The sequence below is a fragment of the Haematobia irritans genome, chromosome 4, assembly GCF_050003625.1.
Source record: "Haematobia irritans isolate KBUSLIRL chromosome 4, ASM5000362v1, whole genome shotgun sequence".
Lineage (NCBI taxonomy): Eukaryota > Metazoa > Arthropoda > Insecta > Diptera > Muscidae > Haematobia > Haematobia irritans.
Window position 1 is genome coordinate 20,412,864 of NC_134400.1, and position 14,798 is coordinate 20,427,661.

At 28.1% G+C, this 14,798-nt stretch overlaps 1 protein-coding gene and 1 long non-coding RNA gene across 2 annotated transcripts; one reads left to right on the plus strand and one right to left on the minus strand.

Annotated features, from left to right (window-relative positions):
• The first annotated feature begins 9,289 nt into the window (after nucleotides 1-9,289).
• Nucleotides 9,290-13,456, plus strand: Dysb (dystrobrevin binding protein dysbindin). The gene is made up of 4 exons (XM_075306384.1): nucleotides 9,290-9,471; nucleotides 9,527-9,953; nucleotides 12,919-13,080; nucleotides 13,140-13,456. The coding sequence occupies exons 1-4, from the start codon at nucleotides 9,367-9,369 to the stop codon at nucleotides 13,235-13,237; spliced, it is 792 nt and encodes a 263-aa protein (XP_075162499.1). The 5' UTR covers nucleotides 9,290-9,366; the 3' UTR covers nucleotides 13,238-13,456.
• Nucleotides 13,442-13,842, minus strand: LOC142235130 (uncharacterized). The gene is made up of 2 exons (XR_012721805.1): nucleotides 13,695-13,842; nucleotides 13,442-13,638 (listed from the first exon to the last, which is right to left on the minus strand). It is a non-coding gene; the product is annotated as an uncharacterized LOC142235130 (long non-coding RNA).
• Between the last annotated feature and the right edge of the window lie 956 nt (nucleotides 13,843-14,798).

Consider the following 14,798-nt stretch of genomic DNA (forward strand, 5'->3'; position numbering starts at 1 on the left):
ATGCTGGAAGAAGATGTAAAACTAGCATATCTTGGCTTCATCGTTTGTTTTAATTGTTTTTGACTGGAACATAATTTTTGACTATTTTTCTTCTCAGCGTATGATTGAAATGGAAAAGCGGCTAAAGTGGCACTACGAAGACCTATTTCGCTCGTGAAATAGGTCGGTTAAAGCTCCAAGACATTTTTATATTGAAACATGAATATTCGGAAATTGATAATTTTTTTCTTTTGAACAAACCAGACAAATGCTGAATTGAAAATTATGTATTTTAAACTGAAAATTGGAACAAGATGAGATGATCGATTTGCTGCTGATGGGTACGTGAAAAAAGTCGCGCGCGCGATTTATTTCAAGTACCCATCAGCAGCACATCGATCATCTCATCTCTTTCCAATTTTAATGTTTAGAACAATATAATAAAACGAAAGTTGCAAGAATGTGAGGATGAACTAAATGTGATGAATTTAAAAAAGGATTCGCGCGCGCGATTTGGAGACAGATGAGATGATCGACGTGCTGCTGATGGGTACATGAAATAAATCGCGCGCGCGATTTTTTGTGAATTGAATTTTAAGAAGTGGGCATTAAGATCGAGTTTAGCTGCTAAAATAGTCATTTTTTCACAATTACTTTTCTTTAATAATTCATTTTAAGGAATACAAACTTTGTGAAAATTTGCTTTTTGCCATTATAATAAAATTTACAGCAAATATCCATAATTTTATGCCTTTTTTACTGATATAGTTTTCACTTTAGCGGCAAAACTCGAACTTAGTACTCACCATTATGAACCGCTATTCAAGTATACACTTTGATCAGTTTTAATGCTTTCGTCCAATTCATTTTGATCAGTGATGTATTTCAACTTTCAAAATATTAATATATGGAAGGAGTCTATTGCTTATTTCAGTTGTGCGTGCTTTTGTGAATTTAATACAAACGTTTTTAATGACATCTTTACCAAATTCAAAAATTCGACACTCATCGCTCGACTTTCCTACAGAATACCCTAAATAACAATATTAATTAAAAAATAATCAATACCAACTTCATAACAATCAAATTCTATATTTGGCAATAAATTTGAGTTTCTTCGGCTCTTGAAAGTCTAATCCTAATTTTTGTATCAATTAAACTTAATACTGTTCAAAATGAAAAAAGCACCAAAAGCACTAAATGAAAATGCCAGAAAGCACCAAGTTGGTGCTTTTTTTGAAAAGGCACCAAAATTGCAATATGGTGCTTTTTAGAAATCAAAAAGCACTAAATTTGGTGCTAAAAGCACCAAATTGGCATCACTGACTTCCTCTCCTTGCTCAACAGGTTATTTTATTCTCATCCAAAAACCAAACTAACAGTTCGGTTTTTATGCTCGTATCGTGTAGTTCGTGTTGTGTGTTATGAAAATTTGCTATTTTTATAGTGTTGTGTGTGTGTTTTTTATTTCTTCTGTGGACTATAAAACAATGTTAAAAAACTATACCCATGACAAATTCGCCAAATAATTTGAATAAACCCAATTGGTACTTTACATGTAATGACAATGAATGGCAAACATGTTATATTACAATCCTAAAGGGAAACAAAACAAATAACTGCCAGTGAGAAAAGTAGAGCTTAACTGTATGTTCTTTTTCGATAAAAAAAAAAAGAAACAAACATTGAGAGAGCTTTCGTTGCCGTCAATATGCGGTGCATTAAGAGCTGACAAACAAATAGCAAATACCGATTTTTCCAGTGTTAAAAAACTATACCCATGACAAACATACTCGCCAAATAATTTGAATAAATCCAATTGGTACTTTAAATGTAAGTTTGTTTACTATTCAAAGTTTTTAAAATGCTTATATAAATTTGTTGTTAATGTAGAAATTCATTTTGTCCAATACAAGCACTGTTAGATCACTTACGTGCTGTACTTTTGTGCAAGTAGTTTTAGTGAGTATGAAATTTTGCCTTATTTACTAGTTCTTGTGGTAGGAAAATAGAATAAGATTTGTATTTCTTCACACACACACACACACACAAGCTTACACTAAATATGAGCATACATTGTTTGTGGTCTACCGTTCAACTCAATGCATCATTGCTTAACAGAGTTCACCACAAAAAAAAAAAAAACAATTGTGAAAGAACATACTGGTGAAAAAAGCAGAGGATTTACAGAGCATCGTTGACAACAGAAGAACGGCAAAATAAATCTACAATGTTGTATTGGTTATAAAGCGGAATAGTAGTTATAAAGGGGAACAAAAAACAAATCCAAAACTGCGAGTGAGAAAAGAAGATATTCATTTTATGTTCTCTTCCGGAAAAAAAAACACAAACACTAAGAGTATCCGTTGCCGTCAACACGAGTTGCTTGTGTTTAATGTCCGTTTCCTCTCCTTATCCAACAGGTTAATTTATTGAGATCCAAAATTGAAACTATCAGTTAGTTTTTTATGCTTGTATCGTTTAGTTGGTTTTGTGTGTTACGATAATTTTTCACGGACGATATTTTTTGTAGTTTTGTGTTTTGCTTTTGTGGACTATATACGTAACAGTGTTAGAAAACTATTTAGAGCCATGACAAACATAAATCGAATTGGTACTTTTTTGTTTTCAGTTAATAGCTTTTAAAATACCCACATAAATTTGTTGTTATTTGAGAAATTTATTTTTTTTTTACCAATACATGGTTGTTAGATCATTTAGGTACTGTTCTTCTGTGGGAGTAGCTTTGGTGAGTACATAATTTTTCGTTATTTACTAGAAATACAACAGCAACTGTAAGCTGTTATTTTGGTAGGAAAAAAATAATATTTGTATTTATTCACACACGTGTTAATTATGAGCATATATACACTGAAAAAACAGTGAACCCACCAGTAAGAAAAAAAATTGTCAATTTTATAAAAGTTACATTATTTTTAGAAAATTTTAATCAATCAGGATTACAAACGCTGACATCACGCTGATTATCACAAAAATAAGCAAATATTTTATTAGACATAATTAATTTTTTTCACTTGTTAAAGAAAATTTTGTAGTTTGAAGGAAAAACTTGGAGTTAAAATTTGCAAGAACACCTTTAGTGCCATACGAAGTTCAAGATAGGCTCATTTCTAGCAAAATTTTCCAATTTAAAGAAATAATGAACTATTTTGTGAGAAGTGTGAATTTAGTAAATATTTATGATTCATTTACGTATAATTTTTTCCCCGTTTTTTAGTTCATTTACCTAACAGACGCAAAAAAATTATTAGAGTAAACGAAACATTCTTTAAACATAATAATTTAATGAACTAAAATATAGTTCAAAATAATAAAATAATTTAATGAACTAAAATATAGTTAAATTGGCTTTAGTGAAATAGAGGGTTCACTTTTTTGGAGTGGGTATTCCTTTGAAAAGTCTTGCGACGAGTGCTGAATTTCTGAACTTGATAAAGATGTCATAAAATATTAATAAGAAATAGACTCCCTTCACATATTAAAATACTAGAGAATATTTTCCAATTTACCACCATTTTCATTTACCCCCATTGGTGCTCCCTTAGCTCACGAACTTTTAAACCATATTTTGGACATATCTGTCATCTTGGCTATATATTCCATATGCCAGTTAGGAACTTCACTGCTGAAAAATTTCATTAAAGTTAACCGGAGAGAAGATATTTTCAATTTACTTCCGGTTAATTAGTAGTTAAAGCCTAACAGAGGTACATAAAAAAGGCCGTTAATGTCGAACAATTTTTTTCTCCTCTGAAAAAAACATATTTTTAAATTTGAAATTCACTACTGATCAAAATGAATTTAATGAAAGCATTAATCTTTATATCATAATTTCATAAAATTAAAAATGCTTCAAATTAAATTAATACCAAACTGAATTATAATCCCGGTTGCCACACGAGCCAAAAATAATCTACCAAAATTTGGATAAAAATCTACCAAAAACTACCAAACAAAAAAATCTTCTATAGAAAATTTTGTCAAAATTTTATTTTTATAGAAAATTTTGTCAAAATTTTATTTCTATAGAAAATTTTGTCAAAATTTTATTTTTATAGAAAATTTTGTCGAAATTTTATTTCTATAGAAAATTTTGTTAAAATTCTATTTTTATAGAAAATTTTGTCAAAATTTTATTTTTATAGAAAACTTTGTCGAAATTTCATTTTTATAGAAAATTTTGTCAAAATTTTATATCTATAGAAAATTTTATTTCTATAGAAAATTTTGTCAAAATTTTATTTTTATAGAAAAGTTTGTCAAAATTTTATTTTTATAGAAAATTTTGTCAAAATTTTATTTCTATAGAAAATTTTGTCAATTTTTTTTTTTTATAGAAAATTTTGTCAAAATTTTATATCTATAGAAAATTTTATTTCTTTAGAAAATTTTGTCAACTTTTTTTTATAGAAAATTTTGTCAAAATTTTATATCTATAGAATATTTTGTTGAAATTTTATTTCTATAGAAAATTTTGTCGAAATTTTATTTTTATAGAAAATTTTGTCAAAATTTTATATCTATAGAAAATTTTGACAAAATTTTCTATAAAAAAAATTCTGACAAAATTTTTTATAGAACTAAAATGTTCTATAGATATAAAATTTTGACATAATTTTCTATAAAAAGAAAATTTTGACAACAATTTTTTTTGGAAATAATATTTTGACAAGGTTTTCTATAGAAATAAAATTTTGACAAAATTTTCTATAAAAATAAAATTTTGACAAAATTTTCCATAGAAATAATATTTTGACAAAATTTTCCATAGAAATAAAATTTTCACAAAATTTTCTAAAAAATAAAATTTTGACAAAATTTTCTATAAAAATAAAATTTTGACAAAATTTTCTATAGATATAAAATTTTGACAAAATTTTCTATAGAAATAAAATTTTGAAAATTTTGTCAAAATTTTATTTTTATAGAAAAGTTTGTCAAAATTTTATTTCTATAGAAAATTTTGTGAAAATTTTATTTCTATGGAAAATTTTGTCAAAATTTTATTTCTATGGAAAATTTTGTCAAATTTTTATTTCTATGGAAAATTTTATCAAAATTTTATTTTTATAGAAAATTTTGTCAAAATTTTATTTCTATAGAAAATTTTGTCAAAATTTTACTTTTACAGAAAATTTTGTCAAAACTTTACATTTATAGAACATTTTGTCAAAATTTTATTTTTATAGAAAATTTTGTCAAAATTTTATTTCTATAGAAAACCTTGTCAAAATATTATTTCCAAAAAAATTTTGTTAAAATTTTACTTTTATAGAGAATTTTGTCAAAATATTATTTCTATAGAAAATTTTGTCAAAACTTTATTTTTATAGAAAATTTTGTAAATATATTATTTCTATAGAAAATTTTGTCAAAATTTTATATCTATAGAAATTTTTGTCAAAATTTTATTTTTATAGAAAATTTTGTCAAAATTTTATTTCTATAGAAAACGTTGTCAAAATATTATTTCCAAAAAAATTGTTGTCAAAATTTTCTTTTTATAGAAAATTATGTCAAAATTTTATATCTATAGAACATTTTAGTTCTATAAAAAATTTTGTCAGAATTTTTTTTTATAGAAAATTTTGTCAAAATTTTCTATAGATATAAAATTTTGACAAAATTTTCTATAAAAATAAAATTTCGACAAAATTTTCTATAGAAATAAAATTTCAACAAAATATTCTAAAGATATAAAATTTTGACAAAATTTTCTATAAAAAAAAAAGTTGACAAAATTTTCTAAAGAAATAAAATTTTCTATAGATATAAAATTTTGACAAAATTTTCTATAAAAAAAAAATTTGACAAAATTTTCTATAGAAATAAAATTTTGACAAAATTTTCTATAAAAATAAAATTTTGACAAACTTTTCTATAAAAATAAAATTTTGACAAAATTTTCTATAGAAATAAAATTTTCTATAGATATAAAATTTTGACAAAATTTTCTATAAAAATGAAATTTCGACAAAGTTTTCTATAAAAATAAAATTTTGACAAAATTTTCTATAAAAATAGAATTTTAACAAAATTTTCTATAGAAATAAAATTTCGACAAAATTTTCTATAAAAATAAAATTTTGACAAAATTTTCTATAGAAATAAAATTTTGACAAAATTTTCTATAAAAATAAAATTTTGACAAAATTTTCTATAGAAGATTTTTTTGTTTGGTAGTTTTTGGTAAATTTTTATCCAAATTTTGGTAGATTATTTTTGGCTCGTGTGGCAACCGGGATTATAGTTCAGTTTGGTATTAATTTAATTTGAAGCATTTTTAATTTTATGAAATTATGATATAAAGATTAATGCTTTCATTAAATTCATTTTGATCAGTAGTGAATTTCAAATTTAAAAATATGTTTTTTTCTGAGGAGAAAAAAATTGTTCGACATTAACGGCCTTTTTTATGTACCTCTGTTAGGCTTTAACTACTAATTAACCGGAAGTAAATTGAAAATATCTTCTCTCCGGTTAACTTTAATGAAATTTTTCAGCAGTGAAGTTCCTAACTGGCATATGGAATATATAGCCAAGATGACAGATATGTCCAAAGTATGGTTTAAAAGTTCGTTAGCTAAGGGAGCACCAATGGGGGTAAATGAAAATGGTGGTAAATTGGAAAATATTCTCTAGTATTTTAATATGTGAAGGGAGTCTATTTCTTATTAATATTTTATGACATCTTTATCAAGTTCAGAAATTCAGCACTCGTCGCAAGACTTTTCAAAGGAATACCCACTCCAAAAAAGTGAACCCTCTATTTCACTAAAGCCAATTTAACTATATTTTAGTTCATTAAATTATTTTATTATTTTGAACTATATTTTAGTTCATTAAATTATTATGTTTAAAGAATGTTTCGTTTACTCTAATAATTTTTTTGCGTCTGTTAGGTAAATGAACTAAAAAACGGGGAAAAAATTATACGTAAATGAATCATAAATATTTACTAAATTCACACTTCTCACAAAATAGTTCATTATTTCTTTAAATTGGAAAATTTTGCTAGAAATGAGCCTATCTTGAACTTCGTATCAAAATTTTATTTTTATAGAAAATTTTGTCAAAATTTTATTTCTATAGAAAATTTTGTCAAAATTTTACTTTTACAGAAAATTTTGTCAAAACTTTACATTTATAGAAAATTTTGTCAAAATTTTACTTTTATAGAAAATTTCGTCAAAATATTATTTCTATAGAAAAGTTTGTAGATATTTTATTTCTATAGAAATTTTTTTCAAAATTTGATATGTATAGAAAATTTTGTCAAAATTTTATATCTATAGAAAATTTTGTTAAAATTTTATTTTTATAGAAAATTTTTTCAAAATTTTATTTTTATAGAAAATTTTTTCAAAATTTTATTTTTATAGAAAATTTTGCACAATTTTACATTTATAGAAAATTTTGTCAAAATTTTACTTTTATAGAAAATTTCGTCAAAATATTATTTGTATAGAAAATTTTGTCAAAATTTTATTTCTATAGAAAATTTTGTCAAAATTTTATTTTTATAGAAATTTTTTCAAAATTTTATTTCTATAGAAAATTTTGTCAAAATTTTATTTTTATAGAAAATTTTGTCGAAATTTTATTTTTATAGGAAACTTTGTCGAAATTTCATTTTTATAGAAAATTTTCTCAAAATTTTATATCTATAGAAAATTTTTTTTGGAAATAATAAAATTTTTTTTGGAAATAATATTTTGACGTTTTCTATAGAAATAAAATTTTGACAAAATTTTCTATAAAAATTTAATTTTGACAAAAATTTCTATAGATATAAAATTTTGACAAAATTTTCTATAGAAATAATATATTGACAAAATTTTCTATAAAAATAAAGTTTTGACAAAATTTTCTATAGAAATAATATTTTGACAAAATTTTCTATAAAAGTAAAATTTTGTCAAAATTTTCTATAGAAATAAAATTTGGGCAAAATTTTCCATAGAAATAATATTTTGACAAAATTTTCCATAGAAATAAAATTTTGACAAAATTTGCTAAAAAAATAAAATTTTGACAAAATTTTCTATAAAAATAAAATTTTGACAAAATTTTCTATAGATATAAAATTTTGACAAAATTTTCTATAGAAATAAAATTTTGAAAATTTTGTCAAAATTTTATTTTTATAGAAAATTTTGTCAAAATTTTATTTTTATAGAAAATTTTGTCAAAATTTTATTTTTTTTAGAAAATTTTGTCAAAATTTTATTTCTATGAAAAATTTTGTCTAAATTTTATTTTTATAGAAAATTTTGTCGAAATTTTACTTTTATAGAAAATTATGTCAACATTTTATTTCTATGGAAAATTTTGTCAAAATTTTATTTTTATAGAAAATTTTGTCAAAATTTTATTTCTGTAGAAAATTTTGTCAAAATTTTATTTCTATAGAAAATTTTGTCAAAATTTTATTTCTATAGAAAGTTATGTCAAAATTTTATTTCTATAGAAAATTTTGTCAAAATTGTATATCTATAGAAAATTTTGTCAAAATTTTATTTCTGTATTATTATTTATTTTTATTTATTTATTAATTTATGAAAGAATAGTTTTAATATCAATTACTATTTTTTAATTAAATTGACAAAACTAAATCAATCATAAGTTCAACCACAGCTTTATTTCATAAATATCTGACTTCAAAGATTGCCATCGGCCTTCCAAAAAATTGGAAGGTCGTTATAATCGTTGTATCGCTCTTGTAGGGAACTATGTTGAATAATAAAAACGAATTTTGAAAAAAAAAATGTGTTTTTCTTTGTTAAACCGGGGACTTATCAGCCAACCTGTTAAGTTCGAGTTAAGCCGCTAAAATCGCTAAAGTGAAAACTAAATCAGTAAAAAACCGGCATAAAATTATACATATTTGTTGCAAATTTTATTATAACTTGATGGGGAATACCCCAAAGCAAATTTTCACAAAGTTTTTATTCCTTAAGGTGGATAAATTACGAAAGGTAATCGTGAAAAAAATGCGATTTTAGCGGCTAAACTCGAACTTAATACCCACCTTAAAGCCGGAATATAACTCCACATAGATATTGGTAACAATTCCTATACGGTGATGGGTATTATCGATTCTCTACATTTTCCTCTCATAAAATATATATGGGAACACTGTGTTATTGACAGTCAAACGAAATTTCTATTACCGACAGTTGCCACGATTGTGATTACAACCTTGTTATAACTACCATTGGCACATTACATCACCTTACGCTTGCCACTAATTGGACATTTATTTCATAAATTTGACACTTGTTGGCAACAGCTGTTTGTATGAAATCAACAATAAAATTTACCTTAAACCAAACATAGTGAGAGAGATTTACACAAATAGAAACTATGTTAAGTAGTCTAAAGAAAAAATTTAATAGTGCATTGCAGGAGGCAGCAATTATAACCGAAAATCTAAAACAACAATATCAACAAAGGGTTACAACACCAGAGGTAAATTTAAATTTCTTTCTAAGTTTAACTATCAATCAACAATATCCATTTATAGGGTCTTGCAAGTAGTCGAAGTTCCCTAATATTATCTGCCACAGATTTAGGAATCCCCTCAAATGTCAATGTTGCAGCTGGATGTAATTTACTAGCCAAATATGAAGATGAATGGAAAATCATCCATCAAAATAATGAAGATAATGCCAAAAAGGCACAGGATGTGGATAAGCAAATACAGGCAATGGAGGTGCATATGAATCAACAATATGTGGTTGTTAGCGATTTGATCCATTGCCTTTCTGGTATACCCAACTTGATAATGAAACTAAAAGACTGTCAAGTGAAACTAAAAGAGGTACAAGATCTGGGTGAAAGCGCGGAAAAAGAATTGGAAAAATTAGAAGATTTATGCGCCGAATATGACCTACAGGAATATATGCTGGAGAAACAATGTGAATTGTCAAAGTTTAAACAAAAGAAAATGGGTATGATATTTGTATACAATTACAGGTCCCGTACACAGACCCCGATTAGGGATATCACAGATAGCGCTATTAGACTGAATCCATAGAGATTATTAATTAATCCAATTCCCAGAATCAATGGTATGAGAATTGAAACAACTTTTATTATAGTAAAAAAAATGGATGGTTTAGGTTTAAAGATACCTATCGCATATAATATTTACCAATGGACACACGCTAGTATTGTATTCTGTTGAACCAACCGTATTGTTCCAAAATCGTTAGTCAGCGCTTAAGTTAACATTTGCTTAGTGTGTTTGCAACCTCTACAATTCTCCCATCGGACATTCGATATCATAACAGCCTTCTCACGGAGATTGAGCTTGCAGGTAGCTGGGGACATAGCAATAGATTGTAGTTCCCCTGGAATATAAAAGATTGTTCCTAGCCTTGCTAACTTATCCGCTTTGCAGCCATATTAGGTGAACATTTCACTGTTTCATCTCTCAGTGAGATGAGTAATTACACCCTTCACCACTACTGTGGTACAGGGTATAATAAGTTTGTGCATTTGTATGTAACGCCAAGAAGGAAAAGGCTGAGACCCATCGTTTAGTATACCGATCGTCTTAGAATTAAATTCTGAGTCGTTTTAGCGATGTCCGTCTGTCTGTCTGTCTGTCCGTCTGTCTGTCTGTTGATGTATTTTTGTGTGCAAAGTACAGCTCGCAGTTTTAGTCCGATTGTCCTAAAATTTGGTATATGGTCCTGTTTCTGCTCAAAGACGATCCCTATTGATTTTGGAAAAAATCGGTTCAGATTTAGATATAGCTGCCATATATATTTTTCACCGATCTGGTCATAATTGGCGTGTATATCAACCGATCTTCCTCAAATTCCGTACATCCGAATATTTTATGAGTCTCGAAAAACTTGCAAAAATATCAGCCAAATCGGTTCAGATTTAGATATAGCTCCCATATATAGCTTTCGCCCGATTAACACTCATTTGCCCACAGAGGCCAAGTTTTTAACTCCGATTTAGTTGAAATTATGCACAGGGAGTAGAATTAGCATTGTAGCTATGCGTGCCAAATTTGGTTGAAATCGGTTCAGATTTAGATAGATCTCCCATATATAGCTTTCGCCCGATTTACACTCATATGACCACAGAGGCCAATTTTTAACTCCGATTTAGTTGAAATTTTGCACAGGGAGTAGAATTAGCATTGTTGCTATGCGTGCCAAATTTGGTTGTTCAGATTTAGATATAGCTCCCACATATATGTTTTTCTGATTTCGACAAAAATGGTCAAAATACCAACATTTTCCTTGTTAAATCGCCACTGCTTAGTCGAAAAGTTGTAAAAATGACTATAATTTTCCTAAACTTCTAATACATATATATCGAGCGATAAATCAAAAATAAACTTTTTCGAAGTTTCCTTAAAATTGCTTCAGATTTAAACGTTTCCCATATTTATACCCTTCACCACTACTGTGGTACAGGGTATAATAAGTTTGTGCATTTGTATGTAACGCCAAGAAATAATTGTCATAGACCCATCTTTTAGTATACCGATCGGCTTAGAATTAAATTCTGAGTCGATTTAGCGATGTCCGTCTGTCTGTCTGTCCGTCTGTCTGTCTGTCTGTCTGTCTGTCTGTTGATGTATTTTTGTGTGCAAAGTACAGCTCGCAGTTTTAGTCCGATTGTCCTAAAATTTGGTATAGGGTCCTGTTTCGGCTCAAAGACGATCCCTATTGATTTATGACCACAGAGGCCAATTTTTAACTCCGATTTAGTTGAAATTTTGCACAGGGAGTAGAATTAGCATTGTTGCTATGCGTGCCAAATTTGGTTGAAATCGGTTCAGATTTAGATATAGCTCCCATATATATGTTTTTCTGACTTCGACAAAAATGGTCAAAATACCAACATTTTCCTTGTTTTTTACTAACATCGTGTTCCTCCCTAGTGCATTAGCCGACTTAAATTTTGAGTTTATAGATTTTGTAGAAGTCTATCAAATTCTGTCCAGATCGAGTGATATTTAAATGTATATATTTGGGACAAACCTTTATATATATCCCCCAACACATTTGACGGATGTGATATGGTATCAAAAAATTTAGATCTACAAAGTGGTGTAGGGTATAATATAGTCGGCCCCGCCCGACTTTAGACTTTCCTTACTTGTTTTTTACTAACATTGTGTTCCACCCTAGTACATTAGCCGACATAAATGTTGAGTCTATAGATTTTGTAGAAGTCTATCAAATTCTGTCCAGATCGAGTGATATTTAAATGTATGTATTTGGGACAAACCTTTATATATTGCCCCCAACACGTTTGACGAATGTGATATGGTATCGAAAATTTAGATCTACTAAGTGGTGCAGGGTATAATATAGTCGGCCCCGCCCGACTTTAGACTTTCCTGCTTCGACCGAACACCAAAAAGTTTTTCAGCGGTGGATTATCCCACCTCAGTAATGCTGGTGACATTACTGAGGGTTTCAAAGCTTCTCTAAGTGGTTTCATTGCAATGTGGAACGCCGTTCGGACTCGGCTATAAAAAGGAGGTCCCTTGTCATTGAGCTTAACATGGAATCGGGCAGCACTCAGAAGTTCACCAATGTGGTATCACAATGGACTGAATAGTCTAAGTGAGCCTGATACATCGGGCTGCCACCTAACCTAACCTAACCTATTACATAAAAATGGATGAAATCATATATTGTTATAACAACAACTTTATTTCTGAATACAAAAGATCGAAATGTTTTTGTAAGCTTGTAAACAATTAACTGCCACTGGAAAAATTTGTTAACAGTTCGTGTTAAGAACAGTTACTATAAGAATATACTATATGGATTTAATTGTGGTAGCGCTATGTAGATATCAATTCGGGCCATTTTAAATTACCCTATTAGATCAAATTCTAATTATGTGCCTTTTTTTATTTTTATATCTTTGGAGTAGAAGACTTAGAATCCTATAGACAAAAAGTTGCCGCCGAACATAAACAACGAATACGTTTACACGAAGAAAAACTACGAAGCATACAAAAAGAACGCCAAGCCGTATTTGAGGATGCATTTCATCACGATATAAAAGAATTCAAAGAAAATGGTCATATATCCAGTAATTATTCACAAACCCAAAAAAAAAAAATCATATAATTTGTAATTTTATAATTTCAGAAATCCACAAAGATGTCAAAGAAGTGAGATCTATGTCTCTGGAAGAAGTAGTTCTTGAAGACTCTAAAGATGCCTTAGAAGAATTTCTCAATGGTTAAGGTTCCCTTGGAGCTGACACAATTCTAATGGTTGAAACCCAAAGTGCCTATATAAAAAAGATAATAACCTAGTTAGTGCAATAAATCCAAAATTCTTCCTTAATAACCAATTATTGGTGCAACTACCACTATACTCCTTCCCACCTATCACGATAATTAAGTATTTTTCTTTTATACAATTATAGTAAATATATATAAAAAAGGTTTTTGTAATAAGAATTGTTTTTATTAACTCATTTCATAAATAAGAGCAACGATAGCTGTATGGGGAGATTATATCATAAAGTATAAGATTGTAAAAGGTGACTCCGATTGTTATTTCCAAAAAAAAAAAAAACAAAATTGACAATTGCCTCGTAGAAATAAAGTCAGCTAAATGCCAATGTACCCATATCCACAACCTGCAGATTAATGTAAATCAATGCCATGACCTTGATGTTCCACTCTCCATATTTACCGAAATTTGACATTAATTCACAAGCATACCACAAGCATGGTGAAAGTTAAATTATGGATGCATTTCGCGTTAGAAAAATACTCAATAATTTCGAAATTGTTATTTATTTAAAAAAGATTTTTTATTAAAAAAATGTTTTTAATTCCACTCATTTTGATTTTCATCCTCGCACATTTGTGTTGATTTCTATAATCCAGCATATTGTTGATAAGTAAAAAAATATAAAAAAACAAGTGAAAACAAGTATAAACGGCCGTAAGTTCGGCCAGGCCGAATCTTATGTACCCTCTACCATGGATTGCGTAGAAACTTCTACGAAAGACTGTCATCCACAATCGAATTACTTAGGTTGTGGTATCTTAAAACTTCTTAACATCGTTTTCTAAATTGTGAGTTAGTCCATACTTGGTATACATTAGACAAAAAAAGTATGTGTAGGTAAGTCTACAAATAATTACGAATCGATATGGACTTTTGCACGGTACGTAGGGAGCCAGAATTGAAATATGGGGGTCGCTTATATGGAGGCTATATACAATTATTGATATGGACCAATTTTTGTGTGATTGGGGATCGATATATCTGAGGGCTATATATAACTTTAGACCGATATGGACCTATTTAGGCATGGTTGTTAACGGCCATATACTAACACAATGTACCAAATTTCAACTGACTCGGATGAAATTTGCTCCTCCAAGAGGCTCCAAAACCAAATCTCGGGATCGGTTTATATGGGGGCTACATATGATTATGGACTGATATGGACCACTTTTGGCATGGTTGTTAAATATCATATACTACCACCATGTACAAAATTTCAACCATATCGGATGAATTTTGCTTCTCCAAAAGGCACCGGAGGTCAAATCTGGGGATAGGTTTATATGGGTGCTACATATAATTATGGACTGATATGAACCAATTCCTGCATGGTTGTTGGATACCATATACTAACATCACGTACCAAATTTCAACCGAATCGGATGAATTTTGCTCTTCCAAGGGGCTGCGGAGGTCAAATCTGGGGATCGGTTTATATGGGGGCTATATATAATTATGGCACGATTTCGACCAATTTTTGCATGGGAGTTTGAGGCCATA